Below are 26545 nucleotides of genomic sequence, written 5' to 3' on the forward strand. Positions count from 1 at the left end.
ACCCTCTTGAGACAAATAAGACGGTCTTGCATGTTGGTTTTTGGTTTTTCTGTGTTTCTTTTGTAGGATCTGCATCAGAAACATGGATATACTGGTAAGAAATTTTATACATCTTTTTAATTTATTCATCTATATTTTTCCGAAAATAAGAATTGATCCTAGAGGAATTACATCTGTGCGCTAACACAGTTAGCAGGGTACTTCACTTGTTCTTTGTTTCCGAGTTATACCATTGCTTCTCTACAGATAATTAACTATGAGCTATCATATGGGCTTCAATAATGTTCAAATTTAACATGTGAAATCTCTTCCCCCTTCAAAAAGTGGAAACCTTCTTAAAGCTTTGGAAACAACAAATCAAGAGGCAGGAAAAGGTTACGAGTCATTGTCATTGGTCAAGAACATGAAGAAGAAGACTAATCAGTATGAAACGGCTGACTTGAGTACTAGGAATATTGTAAAGAGTCAAGGTGCTGATGGATCTGGTATAACCTCTGCTAAAGATGCCACAAGCACCAGACTTCCTTCAGGAGAGAAGCCATTCCAAGGCAGAAAGTTGATCAGCTTGGCACAAGAAGCAATGCAGGGTCCAAATTATGAAGCTTCAAGATTTCCTGCTTACAAGAGAAAAAGGGTTGCTGTCCATCCTGAAATTTTGGATAAAAAACTTGCTTACTAACTGTTGGACAAACTTAGTATTTTAGACTAAGTTGTGAATCATTTTGGGACTCTATATGAGTGAGACACATTCTGTGTTAGTGGTGTGTATTTATTGGAACGTATTCTCCTCTTCAAGGGGATTCCAACGCATATTTACACGCTCAAAATGAGTAAAAGGTGAATGAGAACTGATATTCCAAAATTTTACCTTTTAATATGAAAAGTGGTTTTGTACCACATCGAAAGTAGCACAAACCTATTCCTTAGTTTTTCTTATAAATACCATGTACCACATCGAAAAGAAAAACAAGTCCTTTCAAGCCTCTCTTTATAAATAGAGTCTTAGGGCATCAGTTTTATTAAGTCAAGGGAATAAGAGTCATCTCTTTCATTCTCGATCTCTTTAGTCTTAAATTTTTTCCAATATTCCGGTGATAGTTCTCGGGCTTAGTTCAAGTTCGCTGAGAGTATATTCGATCTATCGATTATACTGGTATCTCGTTTTATCCTGGGAGGCTATCGACTCGCACATACGGTGAAAGCCGAAATAGCTTTAAGGAGACAGTTTTAACTGGGCTCGAGGATCTCCCTTTGGTTATATCCTTTCTTTCTCTGTTTGATTTCGTTTACTCACACACACTTATTTGATTTATATGTATTATTCGCAGATTGTATTAACACTAACACCAATGCCATTGCACTGAACAGGAACTGCTTTTGCAGGTGCTGGACTTGTGAAGGGAAAAGGTTTTTTTATATACATTACGGTTTATCCGTGTGTTCATCATTTTTAGGTTGTCGATAGGAGAAAGTAAGCATAAAAAGAAGGTCCATGTGCTAGAACAATGGTCTAAAAATCGGTACTCCGTTCGACTCGGCGAAGGCATGGAGTAACGAGTACTCGAAGTACTTGGGGAGTACTCGGAAAGAGTACTCGGTTAAAAACTCGGACAAGAAAATAATAATTTTTAATTTTAATATTTATTTAACTTAAAGTATTATATAAATAAATGATATACAAGATAAATAATTATGTCTTCGTGTATCTCGAAATAGTACTCGATATGAAACTCAAAATTTAAATGACCGGTAACTTTTATTTAGTATGAATTTCACTTATAATATTTTATAAATGATATGCAATATAATTAATTATTATTTTCTTATTTTGGCTAGCCATTTACAATTATTTTAACATTAAAAATACTTAAAAGTTGTATTAATTCGTTATAAACTAATACCCACTTACGAGTTTTTTTTGGGAACATTATTCTTTTTTTTCAAATTTTTTCTTCTAAAACCGAGTTTTTTCCTAATAATCCGAGTTTTTCCCGAATTTGACCCGAGTCAAAATAAAAAACCGAGTTACAGGCGAATAAACCAAAACCGGATCGAAAATAGCTCCGAGTCCGAATACTCTCCGAGTACTCTCCGAGTACTCGTCCGAGTATTCCGAAGGTTTAGAACACCGGCCAGAACCAAAGGTTTGGGCTCCGGAGGTGATAAATAATGTTTAGCATCGTTATAATAAAATACTACATATAAATAGAAAAAAGAGAAGGGTATTTTGCTTCTTTAATAATCCCCCACGTCCGTTCTTCTTTGTCCGAAACCTATACATGTGCAGGAGTTGTTCAGATCTCCTTATCAAGGTATTACGCTTGAATGTACGCGGGTCCCATATTATTACAGAAAAATTATCATTTATAAAATATTTAGTAAAAAAATTTGTAACAATATTTAGGGACTCTAGCATTTTCCTTACTCTAGATATTTGGTTTGCTGGTGTAACATTGCTCTATCTGATCACTGGAAGATCACCATTTGTGGCGAACCAGACCAGTAAAGTCCAGTGTTCTTTTTAAAGTGCCATTTACACTTTATGTCCTAAATTAAGTTGGCTATATTATTAGTGTATGTGTAAGGAACATTAAAGACATTACCAAGTTGAGGGGAAGTGAAGATCTGTGGGAACTTGCCAAGCTGCACAATCGTGAATAAACCAAAAATATGCCTTTTTATCTTCTAAATTTTTTGTTACACAACTGTTTTTATATCGAAAATCGTAAACCCAGGATCAAGAATAAGGGCAGAGGAAGCTCTTCAGCATGAGTTTTTTGCTCCATGCCACATGCAACTCAGGAAGCACAGTAAAAATACAGCAAAATATTGTTCTCATGCGAAACACATAACACCGGTACGGCCATAAACTATTGGCTATGCCAATAATTATTGTTAGTAGCTCTTATTGAAGAAGTGCAAACATAATTACATCCATCAGATAATGAGCGTTTTAAATTACGTAATTAGTAGAACTTGAAGTTATAAAGTTTCATCTTGTGCCAGGCATAACCTTTAAAACTTAACATTAGAAACAACTAAAGGTATGGTAATGTAAGCTTTATCCTTCTGGTTTGCTTCCTTAAGTTTTGGAGGCAAATTTGCTGGAGGCATATCTGGGCCTTCATCGGAACACAAATCAGCATAAGTCAAAGCAGCAGAAGCCCTGACATTTGCAGTATCAAAATCCTTGTTGGCAATTGATGTCTTATATTTATGAAGGCTTTCTATGGCAAAGTTATAAGACATTAAGCAATTTCTGTACTGCTCTTTCTCTCCTGGTTTATGTGCCCTCTTTGCGAACGCGTATATGAGATCCCTCGTAACTTTTACCTGTCCCAGTGCTGCGTTAGCTGCAGTTTCCCCAAGACTGGCGCGGATAGCATCTGCTGAATCCCTGAGAACTTGTAAGCATAGAGTTCTGTTATCAGTATCTGCGCAAATAGTATCGAAAAATTCTTGATCAGCTGATGAAATGCTGAACAGCAACGTGGATATTAAAAGAGGGAACCACAATATTCTACAACAAACAGCCATTTCAGGGGCTTTTTTTGGTGTATAAATCTCAAGTTCTTCTTTCAATCTGGTGCAGACTTTATATCAGCATATGCACAGCTGTATTACGTGTTAGTTGAAGCCTATTAGCAGAAGTAGCATAACTTTAATGGGTGAAGTTGCTTCACAGATAAGTTTTTATAACATTAACCCTCCAAACGTTATTTGTACAATTTTACTATAAATTTTATGAACTCAGGTATGTATAAACACTAATTATTTGATGCAATAAATTAGTTTAGAGTAAATATGCAAGGTTACTACTAATGATATAAGATTACATATGCACGCAAATTATTCTAGGCAGCTTCAAGATGTTGTGCATTAGCATGACATTAATCAGATGAAATGTAGTAGCAAAAACTGACATGTTAGAGTTGGCCATTATCTTCAAATATGGGTGCATAAAAGGTAGAGATGACAAAATCGGATCGGGTTGGGTTTTAAAAAATTCGGATTTTTTGAAATTAGGTTGGGCCGGATTTAATTCAAAATAATTAGATTTGGTCTGCGGATCGGATCGGGCCGGGTTATTGAATTTTTAATATTAACAATTTTAAGTTTTTTGTTATAATAAACAATTTTCGTATTTTTTTGGATTATATTTGCAAATTTAGATTTTTATTTACACGTCCACACTCTTGACTAAAGTTCAGAACAAACTATTTATATTATTTTTTAGAACAGAATAGAATTTAAGACTTACATCTCGATAATTCGATCTTAATATCAATAAAAAGTGTTCGCGTATAAATTAAAGGTGTGCAAATATTGAGGTTTTCTTTTATCTTAGGTAACCCGCAACAGCTGCTACCCTTCTGGTGGGCACTTCTGGTGGACACTGAGTAAACCCTATGGGCTCACGTAATAACCTGCAAAATACGTGAACCAAGGTTAACAACTTATTAGATATTTAGGACATAATTTCAACAAGACATAATTTTTTCAAAATTTTATTCAAATATTTTTAAAAATAACCTTTCACGGATCAGATTTTTTCAAATTTTCAAATTTTTAAAAACATTTAAGACATATTTGGGTTTTTTTCGAATTTTTCCCGGATTGAATTGGACGGATTTTTCAAATTTAGATTTTCTGTGTATCCATAACCACTCTTCGACTCGTAAAGTTTTCGAGTATAATATATTTTATTTAATAAATAATAAACTAAAGTAAAAATTAAAAAATTCATTTATTAAGCAAATTGAAATCAATTAAGTCCAAATTAATGATGGTGAAACATGGACAATAAATATAATATAGTCCTAGATTTTACTCCGTTTGATTGTACGTGTCTGTTTTGAAAAAAAATGTTTAAATTACTCATCCTTTGCTTTCTCAATAGAACTAGTTATCTTGCCCGTGCTACGCACACGGAGTTTAGTTATATACGATCATTTTTTAAAATTTTAAAATATATATTCTTGAAGTTGCGATAATGTGTACCAACATTTTTACACCAATATCATCATGTGTAAACACTAACAACAAATCATTCGATAACGTCTCTTCCCTTTTTCTGTCTTTGACAAAGAAATGGTATAGTATTGTAGTCAATTAGTATGAAAAGTTCTTTTTTTGTATATAGTTTAAGCACGTTTATAGTATAAAACATTAACCACATAACGACAAAAATAATAATCAAATTACTGTACAAACTACCTGCCATTAAAAATTATTGGTCAATTAATTTAAAAATTTGCAAAAACATGAACAACATCCAAAAGTTTCAATTTCACCGTTGTGCAAAATGTTACTGCTTGCAAAACAGTAAACAACAATGGAAATAAAAATCAAACATAATTATTGAAGTTCTGAAATGGAAAAATGGGATAATTTTCATTCAAGATTACTCGAAACGAAGCGATTATATGAATCTTGAGTCCGCTACCAAAATATTTTACTTTTCCTGCATAATGGAATATAATATAATGTTAATGCAGCATGATTTAATAAAAAACTGTACATATATGTTGTATGATAAATCACATCTAATAATGGGTAATTCTACAATCTACCGACCTTTTTAACTCGCTTGCTAGTCAATAGAGCTGAACCTGGAGTGCCTGCACCATCTGATTGACTGGGAACACTTATCTGCAATTTTGGATATAGTATGAAAACATTTGTAAATTCAAGAGCTAACAAATATCTTTAGGATATATAGTATTGTAGGTATATTGTGGAATAAGCAGGAAATTTTTAAGATGTGAAACATGAAGCTCACATTTGTATAATTCAAAACTGAAGTCCCAGTATCAATGTCTTCAAGCACAGGAGAAGTGCTAACTGAACATTCATATGCATCATGAGCATACTATACTGTGCTGCTAACTAATATCTTATCATCAGTGAGCTCAACTTTAACAGTAATTTCTCTTCCTGCAATTTGCTTCAAAGGTGGAGGATATGATGCAGGATCCTACAAAGTTACAATCAGTAGATAACTTGATATAATCATAAAAACGGTAACATATGTTTCGGATAAAACAATTTATTGACATTAAAGGAATTAAAGTACTTTACATTGTATCCTTCAGCCATCAGCTTAGTTACTGTTTTACCCAACAGTCGTTTCACGACACGATCATATAAAACAAAATTAAAAGCTTATGTGTCATCTTCAGCAAGAACAACGATCTTGAACCTGCAAATGCGATATATGAATTGTTGGTGATTGTTTAGTCATACAGCTATTTGTTCATATATACCTTTAACGTTACATATTTATATTGATAAGAGTAGAGACTGAATTTGTTTTTAGATAACCTCTTTTGTGGTACTGGATAATTCTTCTGGTATCTGGCACATTGATACTTTCCTTCAAACTTTATAACTTCTTCGTGACAATCATTCTTGTTGCAGCTACCATACCACCAGTTGTCACTTTCTTCAACGGATTTAACCTTTACTTTGCACATAAAACCCATCTACATATTCCATTAACATGTTTTAATTTATTACATTCACAAATAACTCTACTTCGTATGTATGCATGCAATATTAATCAAATACCGAATGTATTATATGTGAACTTACACACTGATCTTAAATTGGTAGCATATAGATAAAGAATACCTTCAGAAAATCAGTAGAAGTTTTCTCACTTAACTCCTTTAGTGTAACCGTTTCAATGACAGGCACCACCTCCTTAACATCTGTCGTAGTTGGAGAAGAAGTTGTCTTGTCAAAAGGTACATAACCTTCTTCGCGAACCCTGATGCAAATATGGATAAATGATTTTAAACTCTTCAAAAAATAACTAACTAATCATCTAAGATATATAGATGAAATATAGTTGATAAAAATGAATGCACCTCTGTCTCATAGCAAAAACAAAATCATGATCCAAATTGATGTATATCTTAGACGCGGGTAGTGTGCTAATCTGAACGGAACCTATATATACATATGAAATGAAATCTTGTTGAGTACATGTTAATAACCTCACACTTTACTACTTTAATATTGAATTTTATAGTACTTACTCTTCCAAATCTTAAGCTTTGTACTTGACGCTATAACAATTATAGGCTCCTCCTCACCATCTTTAAATCCTGCCTTAACCTCTTTAACACGTGCATCAGTAGTCACGGCAAGATTACCCCATAAAGTGACCTTATGAGAATCTCTGTATATGTAAGTTCAAGATTATGAAATAATACAATAGCCGAAAAAAACATAGTTTGATCAACAATAAATATTAGTCAATGAGAAGTCCAGTATAAACCTTCCGTCAGTAATCCTGAACTTGCAAATATCCTTCAGACCGTACATAGTTTTGATTTTCCATACATGCTCAAAATCTACTAAAACACCAATCACATCTACATACCAAGACCAATTATATATGTTGGATTAATAAGTGTATAAAATGAAATAATTTGTGAGACTAATATAAAAACTTAATTTGTTCGACTTATTGATACTTAAGTACTTGAAAAATAGTTTAACCTGTTGAATAATCGGGAGAATCAGGTTTCTCATATGCGTTTACAACAACAAACAAATCGCTCAAATCAACAAATTCAAACTTGTGTGTGGCTATCATGAAGTCGTCTTCATCTCTTTCAATATTAGTTGATGGCGAGAAGTTGATGCAAAATTTAGAGCTCACTGGTCTGAGAGAGCCCAAAGCATCTTTTGTGTAAAAATTAGAAATAACAAAGACTCCACCTTCTACTATTTTGTTAGCATGATATTTCCAGTTATCAGCATAAACAAAAACATGAACATGACAGTCCTGATCATACAATAAAATAGACAAAATAATGTTGTATAAATCAGTCAATATGAGTCTAATTAATTGGAAAACGTAAGAAAGTAAATAATAAATTTAGAGGCTTACATCGTCATCCAGTAAAACTAAATTGTATCCTTTCATTGTTTCAGTACCATTGTCCGTGACAGAAACAGAAGGCCACATTCTGGTAACTCTAGCCTTTATCTTCCATGTGGTTCTAGAAGCGTCAATAGAAGAGAGCTGATCAAACATTGTGGATAGTTATCTGTGTCATAAAACGAAAACATTAAGTACAATAGTAAGATAGAAGAAAAGGACTGTTTGATGTGGTTATTTACCTGTATGAAGTCAATTTGTATGCTGTAGAAATCAAATATGGTCTGCCAAAAAAGAAGAAGCAGTTTATAGAAGAAAGTGATGGATGAAAAAGTAGGAGTAAATATCTCTAAGCACAAAATTAGGAGGATTAATCAGTTTATGTTTGTTACAAATCATAAGATATGACAGATAAACTGATTAATTGTAAAGTTGTTTTACTGATATACATTACATACCTATATCAATCTAGAGACATAAAATTATGAGGCAAATTAATTTTTATGATCTCTGTAAAAAATAAAAAGATATAACATATTTTACAAATATAAAAAGCAACAATATTAATATAGTGCACTATTGTATTACTAAAAATACCATTTAAATACTCAACTCACGTATACATTATTGATTTAATCAATAGTGCAAAGAAAAATTCATCAAATTATATTTAAAAATCGTACTTGTATCGTTTACATGTATTCATATTATAAAAATCTAAAGTTATATTATAAAAACCTGAAGTTATATTAGACAATTATGTTTGGTGCTTTATTTAAATATATTATATATTACAAATTATCACCTCTACATGAATTTTTTCGTATATACTACTTTGCAGGTAATTGATAGGCATCTAAAACTGAATTATCTTTTCAATATTTCAGAACTAATAGAAGATTTATCACTAATAATATAAATATTATAATTGGGCAAGACAAAAAATAGGCTTTCGTTAAAATAACTTTAATGTTAAGTAAAATTGTTACATATAGATTTATTGTCTTTGTAAATTAATAAATAGCATGCATCCCGAATGGATGTTAAAGAAAAACCGTAATAGAAAGGCAAACTTGTTGACAATAAAATTCTTTATTTATTTTAGATTCAAAAGGCCATCTTGCAAAGATTGGTTCGATCTCTATACTTGAAAAAAAATTGGTTTGTCTCTAAAATTATTGTTGTACACCTAGCAATTGGATATTATCGTTTTATAATTCACCAACATTATTGTCGTGTTAATACGATTTTCATATGGAGATATATTTATCATTGCTGCTATATAGGATTTTCAATAATCGCACAAATGTTGATATATAAATGGTAGACATATTAAACTAATGACAAATTAAAGTTAAGAGGACACAAAAAACCAAATGAAAAACATCGAAAGTTAACAATGACAATAAGTTCACGGATAGAATTTAATATTCATTCCAAATTCGAAGACTGGATGTCCTAACATTGAAAGATATTTCAGAATTAAATAATAAAACAGATGAAATAGTGTCTTATTGATGAATAGAATAGTAAATTCCAGCAACCATATCTTTCTTCGAGATATTTTATCATCAAGGTGCATGGGCAGCAAGGTAAGCCATATCCTCCAACCTACATGATATTCTTAAATAATTCAGAAAAAAATCATTGATAAAATATTTGAGTTGTCTTATTGTCTTGCTTAACTACAATAAGTATCGTTCAAAGTTTAATGTACCTCTGTCGCATGAGGAAAACTTGTGGATCATTAATGTTGATATAAATCTTGGTAGACGGCAGATTACCAATTACATATGTATCTAAAATATTCCAAATCATAATTAACTCATGAATAGAATAATGCATGTGAACTTTTAAAGACATTGAAAATAGGTATAGAATGCAATAATTTACTTCGAAATACTGAGACTCTGGTTGATGCCAGTATAACAATAACAAGATTCTCCAACTGAGTTTCATACAATGCTTCATAATGTTCTGGAAATGGAGAATAAAAGGATACACAGTGCCTATTCATGTGAATTGTGTAAAGTATAAGGAGTTATAACATTGAATATAAGCAACTAAGACACACGGAAGTAAATCACATTTACCATCCGTCACTAATATAGAAGCGCATAAGATCCCTTAAACCATGTCGGGTCTGCACAGTTCTCATGGCTTCCAGATTCTCAACAACTCCAAAGACATCTGTTAATTTAGACATTTAGCCATAAGTTCAATACATAATATACTACCAGTTGGTCTTGCTAAATTTTATAAGTTACCTGTAGAGTACACGGGCTGGTTTTCAGATCCATATAAATAGAAAGAATCGTGAAGCTCGTTCAATGGTGTGATATGAAACTTGTGCCTCGGGATGAAGAGATCATTGTTCAGGTCCAATACAATAGTGGTGGAAGCAGTAAAATGGATCATATCCTTCGAATGTACAGGCCTAAACAAACCAGTGGACGGGGAAACATTCATGTTTCTGATGCAATAGACATTACCTGGAGTAATAATACCAGCAAAGAGATTCCAAAGCTCTGGAGCAACGACCGCGTGCATATGGTTATTCTGGAAATTGAATAACAGAAATGGGTAATGTATTTATATAAAACTAAATTCCATATTTAGAAAATATGATAGTTTATGCAATGTTGTAATGAATCATATTGTAACGAATCAAAATGGAAGTGCTAGTAGTATTGTTCCAAATATACAGATTTGTTGTAACTAACCTCATAATCTAACAAAATCATGTTGTAACGAATCAAAATGCCAGAGCTAGTAGTATTGTTCCAAATCCTGGTGACACGAACTCTCAGGAACCAATCGTTCCTAGTCTCATTCAAAGCAGACAAATGATTGTGCATCTCCATATCTGCAAAATGTTCAACAAATAATGAGTATAAAAGGTTCCATAAGAAAACACTAATGTGTTTATAATGGTTGTTTTACCGGTTGCAGAGAAGCTATTGATCAGTGGTAGTGAAACAGGTCTGCGTGATGTTTTAGTATCATATAAATGATGTGATCGTGTTCTATTTAACTACCATCTTCCCACATATCATGGTTCACTATTGATTGTTAGGATATTGATTGATCTTGTAATCCTGCATTATTCTGATTTATCTAAACAAATTAACAGCTAAACATTCCTTAACAAATAAACTGATAAGGGGCAATCAGATATCTTTGTAGATATTTCAAAATAAAGTTGTTCCAAACACATTTTACCTTCCATTTTTGTATACCTTAAACCACATAATTAGGTACATTTGCATTGTTTGTCTTATATATGTAAATCGTTATAAATATTTGATTGTGCTAATCATATGGAAATTAAGAAATTACCATATATGACCTAACTTTGATTAGGTGATAAGAATGTAACCTGATTTTGTTAAAGTCCAAAATGTATTATTTATCAATAATAAATAAGTAATAATAAACTTAAATCATGTGATCATACGTGATCTACATCCATGAGAGAGCTCTGTATATATAATATGACTTCATTAGGCTTCTTGATAAAATCGCTTTACATATTAAATATAAAATAAAAATGTAGAATATTATTAAGTTATTAATAACATATATATTGGAAAAACCTAATAAGGGATATTGTTTAAGATTATACTTTGAACCTAATCGAACAATTTTAAAACTATTATTTTATATGTTAACAAATACTTGATTTTACAAATAACATGTTATATTTATGGCTGTATTATAATAGTTGCATTTAAATCGATTATAGAGGATACATAGCAGTAGAGACCATGTAGTTCCTAATTATTATATCTATTTTATTTAATTTATTTAAGTTCTTGAAATATTATTTAATTTATACACGTTAAAATTGTTTTATGATTTACCATATGATATATTTCACATTTCTATTACAATTTGTGATATATTTTATCATCCAAAACGTAATAAGATAACACTTATTTCATAGCTGAATATACTTTTTTTGTTTGCTGTTTTCGATTAGTATTAGACATGAACAGAGTAATGGTAGAACGTGCGAACAAATAAATTCAGCTGTGACAGAAAACCGTTGATGCAAATTCCAGGATTTACTGCATTGCTATAATACGAATAAATTTAAGTTGAGGATTTATATTATAAGTTTCATTATGTGTCAATACGTACTTGGTTTCGTTTATAGTTTATCATATTGCCAATTATTATTATAATATAATAGTTGCACTTATATCATCTTATATTGAGAAAACACAAAAAATGGATAGGATAAGAAGCAACGGACATCATGTCGTTTATGATTATTATTATGGACCTTAGTTAATTTTTTTATTATTTTTTTATTTTAAATTTTTGAGACAATAGTAATATCATATTGTCTGTTGAGATTTAATAGTTACAAAAAATTGTATAAAGGTAGAAAAAACGAAAAATGGAGAGGATAAATAGCAACAACCACCATATCTATTTTATTTTATTAATTTAATTTCTTGAAATATTATTAAAGATAATAAGATTTAGAATTGTGTCGTACATCATTTTATTGAATTTTAACTGTTTTATAAGTTTAGTTCTGGCTAATATGTGACTTGTGTTATAGAAATGGGTATTAATGAAATATTTGACAATAAAGAATTTAAGATTATGTTATCTCGTAAAATTTAATTAGTTCTGTCATTTTTCATCTGATATATTTCACTTACTTCATAACTAAACATTTTGCTACTCATGAAATTTTACAATTAGTATTCGACATGAAAGGAGTAATGGTAGAACATACGAACAAATATGTTGGATAAGTATTGTTGTGACAGTAAACCGCTCATGTCAATAGATGCTTGTTTCTGCAAATAACATATCAAATTGGCAGTTGTAATAAAATAGTTGCATTTCAATCGTAATCTATGGATAAAACACACAAAATGGATACGAACCAACAACAGACAGCAATCGGAATAATGATTATTATGGACTCCAAAAAAATTATTTTACTTTATTTAATTTATCACATTAAATTCTTGAGTCATTAATAATATCATATTGTCGGTCGTATTATAATAGTTGCATTTACATTGTACAAACATGTAGAAACAGTGAAAATTGAAGAGGATACAATAAGCAGACACCTAACTCTTTCTAAATATTTTATTTATTTTATTTTATTTCAAGTAATTTTGTAATCATAGAAAGTTTTTGAGCAATTTTTGTTCTATTAAGTTATAGTTCAACAATTCTTGTTCATTTGAGTGGATAATGATAAAAAAAAATATTACGTTCTACCGCGGTTATATAACGTATCCGTATAATGTGATTGTAATGTATATTATAATGAAATTATAATATCAGTAAAATCCATTAATGACACAGGTTTTATGTTAGTTGGGTAAATTATCTTACATCTAAAAATATAGGATATTCATAATATATTTTCATTATATATTAAATAATAAAGTGTTATTTAAAAATATAATAAATAATTTAAATAATCTCATATTTTAATTTAACTGTACTGTACTCTACTTGATACTTCTCCTTTTGGTTCATTTTGGTTGATAATGATGAAAATATTACGATCCTTAGAATATTATTTTGACCTATATCTTTTAAAATTATAATATCAATAAAATCCATTAATGACAAAATTTTTATATTAGTTGAGAAAACTATCTTTACATTTATTTTTAAAATAGCTTACACATTTTATATTTGTTTTTAAACTACCTTACATATTAATATTTATATTTACTTTTAAAATATCCTACATATTTATATCTCAAAACACTGGGACACAAAACCGTCGCATGTAGATCTAGGAGAAAACGACCGGAAAAGAGGGAGAAGAGGGAAAATAGCGGCCGAGCGAACAAATTTCACTTCGATTAATCAGGTTTGCGTTTCTTCAAGGTTTATCTTTCAATTAACACTCAAATTTGTCAATAATTGACTTTGATTTAACTTTATCTGGTTCAGTAATATCAATAAGTTCGTATAATTGCTCAATGTGTTGTATTGACCCATGAATATTGTTAATTGGTATTGATAATAGGATTGAAGTTGTGAGTATTGTATGCACGGGCTAGATTATCACTGACAAATTGTGATTATTGTAAGTATTGTTTGTATACACTCTGTTATGTATGTTAGTAGATTATGTATGTTCTGCATCTTTATATGTTTTGTATATGTTTAAGTTCTTATGTATGTTGTAGAATTTGTATACTAATGTTTGTACTTGTGATATGTATTAAGACGATTACAGTTAATAGTTGGAACAAACTCTTATGCGAGAGCAGTAGACAAAAGTACAAACTAGTGAACAGTTTGGAATTAGATTCATATAATGTTTAATCAGTTAATAATCTAGTATATTACTTAATATGTATATGACAGATACCCGTGAACAAATGGAAGCACGACGAACAAACATAAAGTTACTGGAAGATTTGTTAGTCCCTTAACAATTATGACAAGAATTACAGAAGGGGGGTTGAATGAAATTCTTGAAACTTTTTCTTGAAATAAAATGTTCAAACTCGAATATAAATATAAGTGTATTGATTAGCACAATGCGGAATAAAAACTTAAGTGAATCAAAACACAAGTAATTAAAAACAAGAGTCTTTAAAAACTTTCTGGTGGATTTGAATAATTCCACCAGAGATATATAATATATATCGAGAGAACTCTGTGTGCAAGAATGCTCACAGCTGCTTACAAATATGAACTACTGAGAATACAGAGAAATGCTAATAATTCTGCTTACAAATATTTCTCACTTTTTGTATCTCAGATATATTTCTATTTGCTACTTCTTGGTTTATATATTACCAAGATTACAAAGTCAAAAGACAAGATCATTATAAAAACTATCAGGTCTAATGCTTTTCTACTTTGTTCTCTATTACCCAGTTAATAGGCTTCCTCATTCCATTTGCATACACTTCGACGCATGTGACTAGTTGTCACTGTCAACTGATATTTGAATTCTTTATCCGTTGAGTACATGATCATCCGTCGATTTTATGATCATCCGTTGATGACTTCATTGATCATCCGTCGACTGCTATATTGAACATCCGTTGATAGCCATTTGATCATCCGTCGACTGCTTTGTTAATCATCCGTCGGTAGCTATTTTGGCACTTGACTTCAATTCATTTATGAAGAATTACAAGGCATCATCTATGTACAATTAATCAACCTATTCTGCATATCTAGTTAAAGTCAACATGACTTAAATGCTACTATAGAATCTATACAAAGGTGTATGCAGAAATGTTCTACAGACTCATTATTAAATAAGCTACTCACTCGATGGATAATAAGTCATCATCCGTCGGGACTATAATGAGTTATCCGTCGGGACTAAAATTCTTATCCGCCGAGTGCTACATAATTTCACTAAGTAAAATCTACTTAGGTGTTTTGTTTATGTAATCATCAAGTACACAACATATGCACAACAATCTCCCCCAATTTATGTCTACTGGAATTGTAGCCATAAATTAAGAGATACTTGATGATAACAAAACACCCTAAACATACAGCTTTAAAAAAAAGTAGATAATACTGAAAAGTGCTTCAAATAACAAAATGTACAAAGTTTAGCTCACAGTTATTTTCAAGATGCTCCTCTAGCCTGAGCAGATTTTTCTAGTTTCTTGAAGGTTTGGATCTTCTTCCAAGCTTTCAGTTGTTTTCATCAATCTGATTTTGGAGCTACCTGTGGAATTCCAGTTTATCAGATTCTGAGAGATTTAGATTTCGTTGTATTTCCAAGAAAGTCTCATTGCTAGAGATGCTCAATTGGTCTTCTAATCTGAAGAATCTTCTCACACCTTTGTCATCCATGAACTCCATCAGCCAGTAGGGCCTTAGATGCACTCTTCTCCCTGTGTATGGGATGATTAGAGTTTTTGGGAGTGCATTTTTAACTCTAACACTCCTTAGTTTTTCAATCTTCTTCAATACTAGTCTTCTTGCAGTGACATTGAACCCAAAGTTCTTCTTGAAGGATGAATACACTTTAACCAGTACAGCTTGGCTCTCTTGAAGAATCCTGTGAAGTGGCCACTGAATCTCCTTTCCTCCTTTGTACTTGAACACTAACCTTTCAGGTAGGTTTCTGTATGCATCAATTGCCCTCACTTCATCTAGTTCATCCAGATAGAGATTTAGATCTGAAAATTCTTTGATGTCACACAAGTACATATAGTCTCCCCTATTGACTTTGGGTTGAGCTTTGACTATAGATTTGGATTTGAGAGGTGAAAGCTTTACTTTCTTGACTGCTCTTGACTTTGTCCTTTTTGGCTTGCTAAAGATTGGTAGATTGAAGTCTGGAATTGATATATTCTCCCATTCTATTGACTCATCCTTGGGCACAATAGGTTCACCATGAATATTCCTGTAGGGATCCACCACCCTTATATCTTCAAATACCACAGAGGGCTTTGATGCTTGAGTTGTAGCTGGTGTGAATTCCTTAGGAAATTTATCTTCCAATTCTTTGTCAATAATATCCAGTTTTCTTTTAGTTCTTTTAGCCAATTGCTTCTTTCTTGGAGATTTCTTCTATTCTTCAACTTGTTTCCTTGATTCAGTAGCTTCAGATGATTGATAGGGAATTTGTTGTGATGAGTTTACAGCATGTAGCTTGGCCAAGATAGCAATCTGCTCTCTCTTTTGTTTAGCCTTTTTAGCATCTAGAGCAGCCTGCTTCTTTTCCTGCTTCAATCTAGCTTTTTCTTCTCTCTTTGCTTGAGCAAATTGAGGGTGTCCAGCCACCACACAAATTTCTTTCCCATTTCTGAAAATCTTAGCAATCCTCCTTTTAGAAACTGAATCAGCTGGATCTTTATAGAAGACAATTGATCTTGACAGAAGCTTCTTCTCATCAGGTTTGGGTGTCTCATATATAGTGTCCAAGGGGTTCTTCAAGGATGATTTTGAGTAGTTTGCCCTTGGTTTAAGAATCATTTCAGCCTTTGGAGACTTGATGTAGGAAGATTATCCTCTTTCCAGATAGTTCATGCTCATCTCATTCACACTAATTTGCTTGACTTGAGAGTGATGGATGGCTGACTTAACTGGCTCCTTGAAAAGTTCAAACTTTTTCTGTATCTCCTCATCAATCTTCTCCCAGTTGACTAAACTCAACTTTTCTTTCTTAACAACTTTCAAGTTGGCTGCTGCTACTTGAATCAGATCTATACCATCTGTGACTGGTGGCTTTGAGATAGTAATTGAAGGCACAATTACTTTACTGATTTGTATCTGAAGCTTCTCCCCCTCACTTGGTCCTTTCTCCCCCTTTTTGTTATCATCAAGTTGAGCTGTGGAGGGGGTTTGAGCTGCCATCAGTTTTTGAAGTAGATTAGTCTGTTGGGCTTGATGAAGATGAATGGCAGTCAAAGATGCTTCCATGGCTGACATTCTTGTATCCAAGGCATCTATCTTGGTTGACAGATCATAATTTTTCCTTAATTGCCTCTTGATGTCAAGCATTGTAGCTTCTGGAAGTTTAGAATCTATCCTGTCTGAAATAGCCTTCTTCATCTCCTCAATATCACCCTTCATAGAATCCACATCTCTAGCATGCTGGAGGCCTTGTATTTGCTGAAGTTGCAGGGAGGCAAGATGTGCCTGAAGGAGCTTCTTGGTGCTTGCATTGGTAGTGGTTTGAAGAGCAGTATTTGTCTGACTAATTAACTGGATCAGGGTTGTCTTGAAGTAATGCTCATCAAAGTTCTTTGAGAATGCCCATGATGGCATACCTGACCTTGAGCTTGAACCTACTTCTCCCCCTATGTCCATTGCTTCATCTCCACTATCCCACTCCCATCTCCAAAAAAATCAGCTGAACCCCCAGTCTCATAGTCCACATCACCAGCTGTAGAAGGCAAAGCTGTGATGGCATCCTTAGCCCGTTGCATAGACTGAGTGGTATGCACCAGATTGAGCATACTTTTTGCATTGTCATTGCCCTGTTCAGCTAGAATTTGATAAGCTGGAACAGGGTGAGTAAATGCATCAGCATCAAGAGAAGTAGAATCTATAACAGCTTTAGGATGCTGAGATAGTCCTTCCCTGTCTGCATCCTGGACATTCATTAACTCACTAGCAACAACATCCATCTTTATTGCTCCAGTACCTGCATTTCTCTCATGTTCTCTCTTTTGTTACATCAGGGTCTCACCCTGGCTCTCCACCCTCACACCCTCACCTTCACCTACTAAGGTGGGACTCCTCTCACTCTCTTTTGTCAATCCTAAAGAAATGGATTGCAGATTTTCACCCATTTCCTCTCCTTTTTCCTGGGAGCAACCCAGACTCTCACTCAAAACACTCTGCTCTCTCAATCCTAAGAGTGACTATACAACCACTAGATCTTCTGCACTTGAAATAATTGAAGTTTGAAGCTGTATAGAGATACCCGACGGATGAGTGATATCCATCGAGTGAGTGGTTTTGCTATCCGACGGATACCTGCTGTTAGGCTTATCTGTCGGGATACAATGACTGCTCGACGGATGAGCAATATTCGTCGAGAGAGTAGAAATAAATGAGGTGGGAATAGAAACTATTGTTGACTCTGTGCTGATTGAAGATATTTTGGGCACATATGACACAACAGTTCCTGAAAGAATTGGCAAGTGAGCCAACAGATCATCTAAAAGATGATGCTCACTTGTACTAGATTTTGGCTTCCCCAACAGAGTTAAAGAAGGGGAATCAGGAATTGATGTGTGTATCATATCCACATCCAGAGAATTTGTTGGTGAGTTTGGTGTTTGAGGTGCTTCTATAACTAGAGATTTTGGCTGTGACTCCACATTTATTGGAGCCACATCAAGCTGAATTTGTGAAGGTGCAGTGATTGTGTCTGTTACACCAGTTTGCACTGTGTGTGTACCCTGTGCATCCCCAAATGTTTTTGATTTCTTCTTTCTGGCATAAGTTTGGGGTGAGCTTGTGTCCCTAACCCTCTTGGCCTGTGCTCTTGGTTGAGAGCTTTGTTCAATAACTACACCCTTTTGGGAGGATGCAATTAGAAATGAGCTTTTGTCCTTTTTAAGCACTGCAGTTTGTTGAGAAACTGCAGTGTGGCTAGGCTGGGATTCACTCAACTCTCCAAGCTTATTCTTGGGGTTTCTTTTATGTTCACCCCTTCCCTCACCTAACTTACCCTCCTTCACACTCCCCTATTTGGCTTTGATGGATTTTTCAACTGGCATCTTTTGGGAGATACCAGAGGGGGCTTTCTTTGATTTGGATTTTGAAATAATAGTAGGTTTGGCAACTTTGGTAGGCAACTGTTTGGTCATTGACACAGTTGCCATAGCTACTCTTGAACTCAAAGAAATTGGGGAGGTTGGAATAGTTGTAGGGATGGATGAACTTACCTCACTAACCTGAGGTGCTTGCATTACAGGAAAGTAGAACATTGGCATATCCTTGTGATGATTGGCCCTGTTCAAATCTGCAATGAGCCTTCTCTCTTGAACCCAACAATCCAGTTTGTTGTTTGGGTTCTCAAGCACAATCTCTTCATAGAGGTGGTTAGCTAATAACATAAGAAATCTAGCATAATACACATTTTTACCTCTTTTATTTAACTCCCCTAATTTGAAACCTAACTCAAACAAGACAAGATCACTGAAATTATAAAATTTATCTTTAACTAGCATGTATAGCATGTTAAGCATGGAAATATTCACTGAATCAAAATTACTGATCTTTCCTGAGAAAACCTTTGTAACTACATCACACAAGAAACTCCACTCTTTCCTAAGACCCATTCTCCTAATATCACTCAGTTTAGAAGTAGGAAGTGCATAGTGCATGAAATTGAGCATGTTGATTATATCAGTGTCAGTGTGTGGTGAAGTCACATTGTTATCAGGAATTTCGAAACATGCTTTTATCACATCACTATTTATACAGAATTCTTTACCTTTGATGGTTAGAGTGATGGTCTTATCTGTAGAGTTATAGGTAGCAGTGGTCCACATTTCTTCAACAACTTCACAGAATATTGTGGGTGATTCCAGCATGGCATAATTGAGCTTACAAGTCTTCACAAAGTCCATCATCTTGTGATAGTCATCTGATTGCTGAATACCCTTGTTCACTAATGCGGTGAAGTTGTTCTTCTCATAAATGAACCCAGTTTGAGACATAATCTTTACAACAGGTGCCATTGTTAGAGAATAGGAGCTTGAAGGAAGAGAGTAAGTGCTTTGAGAGAGAATGAAATTAGAGCAGTTGAATTTGAGAATGATAAAAGAAAAACAATTGCAATGAAATAAGCTTTTATACTATCTCAAAAATAACTGATAAAAACAATAAAGTAAAATAAAGTAACCAATAGAAATTGCCTAAAATAGCCGTTTAAAAATAAACTGTAAAAATTCCACCCATTATCCGTCGTGTAATGCTTACAAACTGTAAGTATACTCGATGGATAATGTACAGGGAATTAACGGCTGAGATTAAGACAATTCGACGGATGAGGATAAACTGTTATCCGTCGAGATATAAAATATTCCAGAAAAGTAATTGATTTTTTATTAGCAAATAGTATATCGGCGGATGATCAAACTTGATGGATAAAGATCATCCGTCGAGATGTAACTTTTTGACTTAACCAAAATTTCATCCATGACTGAAAAACCAATTAAATTTCTGGCTGCATTTCAACTTGCAAAATAACTCAGAAAGATTTAAGAATAATTAAGCATACCTAACTCACTTACCAACCTTAAAAAGGTGGATTCATCCAGTGGCTTGGTAAAGGTATCTGCAAGCTGCTTCTCACTGGGAACAAAATGTAGTTCCACAGTACCATTCATTACATGTTCCCTTATGAAATGGTACTTGATATCTATGTGCTTTGTCCTTGAATGTTGTACTGGATTTTCAGTGATGGCAATTGCACTTGTGTTATCACAGAAAATAGGAATCCTCTCAACTTGCAAACCATAGTCTAGCAATTGATTTCCCATCCATAAAATCTGTGCACAGCAAAGCAACTGCCAGCAGCAATATATTCAGCTTCAGCTGTAGAAGTAGAAACTGAATTTTGCTTTTTACTGAACCAGGACATAAGCTTGTTTCCTAGAAATTGACAGGTTCCTGTTGTACTCTTTCTATCAATTCTACAACCTGCATAATCTGCATCTGAATAACTGATAAGTGGCATTTTATACCACTTAGAACGTCTTAAAATGGCTTAAATTGGTGTCTTGAAATCAAGTATTTTGTGTATTTGATGCGTTTTTCTAGTGTTTATGCATTTCAGGGTATTAGTTGCATTTCGGGGGAGGAATCATCAAGAATAAGCCTTGGCATGTGTTCACCATTGCGAGAGGAAAGAAACGGGTAGATTACGGCGAAGAAACGGAGCAAAATCAGATTTTTTCCAGTAGAGGTCTGAGCGCCCGCTCAGCATTGCTGAGCGGCCGCGCAGCAAGCTGAGCGCCCGCTCAGCTATGCTGAGCGGCCGCGCAGGGTCGGGAAAAAAAGATATAATGTTTCTGGACTTCTACTTCTGTTTGGTTTCCACTTCTATGTAATCTGAGTTTTATGGGACTATTATATAAGTAGATTTGAGATGTTTTCACAAGGTGGATTGAAGAAGATTGTTTTTTTACGCAAGGAGCGAAGGAGATAAGGAAGAAGACCGATTTAGCACACCGCAACGAATAGGAAGCATATCTTCTTGTGATTCTTGTTTCGTTGTAACGTTGGATGCTAGTTTTCTTGCTTTGAACTTATTTACTCTTGTGACGTACTCTGTTTTAATATAATTAGTTTATTTATTATTTTCTTGTGTTTGTTTATCATGATTTCATATGAACCCATGATGACGATAAGTGCTATTATGGGCTAATCGTGATCATGGGGTTGCAATGGATTTATTATGGAATTCTTTAGTTAATTGTTTAATACTTTAGTGTGTGATGATTGTATGATATCTAGTATTGGTTGTGCGTATTCGTCTTATGTGTGTCGCGAACATATAAGATAGGGTGTTAATCTCTTGTGAAGCGACGGTGGATCTTGAGATTTAGAACTTGCCATGCTAGCATAGGTTCATGTACGTTGTGCATGATTAGTGGGTAACTCTAACAGTTTTATTTGCCCTATGTAATCAAAAGGAATAACTTGTGCTTAAATCGTTGTGTTGTCAATTTCTGTAGACATATAGGAACTCAACATAATTGATGACTATTCAACTTTTATCTTAATTGTGGATGCTTGGTAGAATGGTATTAGTGCAATGAAAGTTGGCTTTTATCAGTTTCGTGTTATTCGATTAATATCATCAATGTCACATGCTAAAGGTAATAACAATGGCTATAGAAGGAAGTAATAATGAAGTTGTGATCTCATGAGTGTTTTATTATTGATAAATTGAAGTGTTAGTTAAGTGATTAATTAAGTAGTTAATTATAGTTAATATTTAATCAACAATTTTAAGTGTTAGTATCTTAACATTGAGAAGTAATCATACATTGGTGAGTGAGTTTAATTAGACAATAATTTAGTCTGAGTCTCTGTGGGAACGAACTAGAAAGTATTCTATATTACTTGCGAACGCGTATACTTGCGTGAATATTAGTGCGTATTTTAGCCCTAACAAGTTTTTGGCGCCGCTGCCGGGGACTCGGCGTATTTGTTTAGTTTATGTACTTACCATCATTGGTCATTAGGACTCAGTGATTAGGACGTAGTAGTTACTTATTTTTTTCCGGTTGTGTTTCAGGTACTTTAGCAAGCGTTTATGCAAACTCGTTCTCGTGCTCGCAAGAGGACTTTAGATACAGCTGAGGAGACAGACGAAGTTCTTGATATTCCAGAGAAGTTAGATTTTGAGGATTCGGATTCAGGAACTGAGCAGAAAGAACCAGTAAACATGGGAGATCGTATTGTTCAAGCTGATCCAGCTCTTATGGATTTTTCTCGGCCTAAAATTGATGACATTCAGTCAAGCATCCTTCATCCGGCTATTCAAGCTAACACCTTTGAAATCAAGACGGGCACTATTCAGATGGTGCAGAATTCTGTTTCTTTTGGAGGAGCGGCAACTGAAGACCCCAACATGCACATAAGGAATTTTGTCGAGATCTGCAGCACTTTTAAGTATAATGGCGTGACTGATGAGGCTATCAAGTTGAGGCTTTTCCCATTCTCACTGAGGGACAAGGCTAAAGACTGGTTACATTCTGAACCAGCTGGGTCCATCACTACGTGGCAAGATCTTGCGCAAAATTTTCTGGTGAAGTTTTATCCGATGGCAAAGACTGCTGCTATGAGGAGTGCTCTTACTCAGTTTGCGCAGCAACCTACAGAATCTATGTGCGAGGCTTGGGAACGCTACAAGGAAATGTTGAGAAAATGTCCACATCATGGAATGCCGGATTGGATGGTGATCACTGGTTTCTATAATGGTTTGGGGGCCCAATCTCGGCCCATGCTCGATGCAGCAGCTGGAGGCGCCTTATGGGCTAAAAGCTATACTGAGGCGTATAATCTTATAGAGACGATGGCTGCATATGAGCATCAAAATCCAACTCAGAGGATGACGTCAGGAAAGGTAGCAGGTATTCTGGAAGTTGATGCAGCCACCGCTATTGCAGCCCAGCTCCAAGCGCTATCAATGAAGGTTGATTCTCTGGCTACATATGGAGTTAATCAAATAGCTATGGTTTGTGAGCTTTGTGCAGGTTCTCATGCTACGGATCAGTGTTCTCTTGTCAACGAATCTGTTCAGTATGTGAATAATTATCAGCGACAACAGCAGCCTGTGCCAGCGACCTATCATCCTAACAACAGAAATCATCCAAATTTCAGCTGGGAGAATAATCAGAATGCTATTCAGCCACCATATCAGCAAGGAGTGAGTAAACAGTTTAACCCACCTGGATTCCAGCAACCACAGCAGTATGCTACAAGGCAATCATATCCTCAACAGGGAAGTACAGCTGCACCTACCAGTGCTAATTTTGAGGAACTTAAGCTGTTGTGCAAGAGTCAGGCGGTTTCTATCAAGACCTTGGAAAATCAAATCGGTCAATTAGCCAATGCAGTGCTCAATCGTCAACCTGGCACTCTTCCCAGTGACACGGAAGTACCAGGAAGGAAGGAAGCTAAAGAGCAAGTCAAGGCTATTACCTTAAGGTCTGGAAAAGTGGCTAATGCTGAAAAGGCAAAAGAAGGTGAAGCGAATTTAGAGATGAAGAATCTAAGTAAAAGGAGAAAGCGGCGGAACCAATGAAGACTACTGTTGAACACACTCTGCCTGAGGCTAATACAGGGGAGAAACAGCTCTATCCTCCACCACCTTTTTCTAAGAGATTGCAACAACAAAAGCTGGATAGACAGTTCAGGAAGTTTCTGGAGGTGTTCAAGAAACTTCACATCAATATACCTTTCGCCGAGGCTCTGGAACAAATGCCTAGTTATGCGAAGTTTATGAAGACTATTCTTTCAAGGAAGGTGAAACTGGATGACCTTGAAACCGTTGTTCTCACGAAAGAATGCAGCGCTGTTCTGCAGCAAAAGTTACCACCAAAACTGAAAGATCCAGGAAGCTTCACCATTCCTTGCACCATTGGCAATCTGACTTTTGACAAGTGCCTTTGTGATTTGGGAGCAAACATTAATCTGATGCCGTTGTCGATCTTTAAAAAGCTGGATCTGCCTGATTCAAAACCCACATACATGTCGCTACAATTGGCTGATCGTTCCATTACTTACCCAAGGGGCATAGTTGAGGATGTGCTCGTCAAGGTGGATAAGCTCTTCTTTCCTGCAGATTTTGTTATTCTGGATTTTGAGGAAGATAAGAAGATTCCCATAATCTTGGGAAGGCCTTTCTTGGCTACTGGCCGTACCTTGATAGATGTGCAAAAAGGTGAACTTACTATGCGGGTCCAAGATCAGGATGTGACCTTCAACGTATTCAAGGCAATGAAATTCCCTACAGAAGATGAGGAGTGCTTAAAATTGGATGTGATTGATTCTGCGGTTACTTCGGAACTCAATCGCATGCTAATGTCTGATGCATTGGAAAAGGCCTTAGTGGGGGATTTTGACAGCGATGATGAAGATGGCTACGAGCAATTACAATATCTGAACGCTTCTCCCTGGAAGCGAAAGCTGGACATACCATTTAAATCTCTTGGTACTTCTGACCTTAAGAATGCTGGAGGGAAGCTCAAACCATCAATAGAGGAAGCACCTACCTTGGAGCTCAAGCCATTACCGGAACACTTGAGGTATGCTTTTTTAGGTGATTCATCTACGTTACCTGTTATTATTTCATCTGACCTTTCAGGTAGTGAGGAAGACAAGCTCTTAAGGATTTTGAGAGAATTCAAATCGGCTATAGGATGGACCATAGCAGACATCAAGGGGATAAGTCCTTCATATTGTATGCATAAAATTCTGCTAGAGGAAGGTAGTAAGCCAACTGTGGAACAACAGCGAATACTGAATCCCATCATGAAGGAGGTGGTGAAGAAAGAAATTCTGAAATGGCTGGATGCAGGCATCATTTATCCTATTTCTGACAGCTCGTGGGTGAGCCCCGTACAATGTGTACCTAAGAAAGGAGGTATCACTGTGGTCGCAAATGAAAAGAATGAGCTCATCCCTACTCGAACAGTTACAGGATGGAGAGTATGCATGGATTATAGAAAATTGAACAAAGCCACAAGGAAGGATCACTTCCCTCTTCCATTTATTGATCAGATGCTTGACAGATTGGCGGGTCATGAGTATTTTTGTCTTCTGGATGGTTATTCCGGGTATAATCAGATTTGTATTGCACCAGAGGATCGGGAAAAGACTACCTTCACTTGTCCATTTGGCACGTTTGCTTTTCGCAGAGTTTCGTTTGGGTTATGTGGTGCCCCAGCCACTTTTCAGAGATGTATGATGGCTATATTCTCTGACATGATTGGAAATAACGTCGAAGTGTTCATGGACGACTTCTCCGTCTTTGGACATTCATATGATGAATGTTTGAATAATCTGCGTGCCGTACTCAAAAGATGCGTGGAAACTAATTTGGTGCTCAATTGGGAGAAATGTCATTTTATGGTGCGTGAAGGCATTATCCTTGGGCATAAGGTCTCTAGCAAGGGTCTGGAGGTGGACAAGGCCAAGGTGGGAGTCATTGAAAATCTTCCCCCACCTAATTCTGTGAAAGGAATCCGTAGTTTTCTTGGTCATGCGGGTTTTTATCGGCGATTCATCAAGGACTTTTCAAAGATATCTAAGCCGTTGTGCAATTTGCTTGAGAAAGATGTGCTTTTCAAATTTGATGATGAATGTTTGGCAGCATTCGAGACTCTCAAGAAGAGTTTGATCACTGCACCAGTTATTACAGCACCAGATTGGACAGAACCGTTTGAGATGATGTGTGATGCGAGTGATTATGCGGTAGGTGCAGTTCTGGGACAGCGCAAGAAAAACCTCTTCCATGTGGTCTACTATGCGAGTAAGACTTTAAATGGTGCCCAATTGAACTACACCACTACTGAGAAGGAGCTTTTGGCTATAGTCTTTGGTTTTAAGAAATTTCGATCTTATCTACTTGGTACAAAAGTAACAGTATTCACTGATCATGCGGCTATTCGCTATCTGCTTTCCAAGAAGGATTCGAAG

At 34.8% G+C, this 26545-nt stretch overlaps 2 protein-coding genes and 1 non-coding gene across 3 annotated transcripts; all 3 read right to left on the reverse strand.

Annotated features, from left to right (window-relative positions):
- Positions 1-3015: 3015 nt before the first annotated feature.
- On the reverse strand, positions 3016-3537 carry LOC141691915 (pectinesterase inhibitor-like). The gene has a single exon (XM_074496665.1). The coding sequence runs from the start codon at positions 3535-3537 to the stop codon at positions 3016-3018; it is 522 nt and encodes a 173-aa protein (XP_074352766.1).
- Positions 3538-5455: 1918 nt separating this feature from the next.
- LOC141691916 (uncharacterized) lies at positions 5456-8050 on the reverse strand. Its single transcript, XM_074496666.1, has 10 exons — positions 7904-8050; positions 7510-7798; positions 7286-7382; positions 7044-7186; positions 6873-6954; positions 6634-6772; positions 6267-6485; positions 5879-5977; positions 5578-5652; positions 5456-5464 (listed from the first exon to the last, which is right to left on the reverse strand). Exons 1-10 carry the CDS (start codon positions 8048-8050, stop codon positions 5456-5458), a joined length of 1299 nt encoding a protein of 432 aa, XP_074352767.1.
- Positions 8051-23180: 15130 nt separating this feature from the next.
- LOC141694191 (small nucleolar RNA R71) lies at positions 23181-23287 on the reverse strand. The gene has a single exon (XR_012563516.1). It is a non-coding gene; the product is annotated as a small nucleolar RNA R71 (small nucleolar RNA).
- Positions 23288-26545: the final 3258 nt, after the last annotated feature.

The sequence above is a fragment of the Apium graveolens genome, chromosome 10 (genome assembly GCF_009905375.1).
Source record: "Apium graveolens cultivar Ventura chromosome 10, ASM990537v1, whole genome shotgun sequence".
Taxonomy (NCBI): Eukaryota; Viridiplantae; Streptophyta; class Magnoliopsida; order Apiales; family Apiaceae; genus Apium; species Apium graveolens.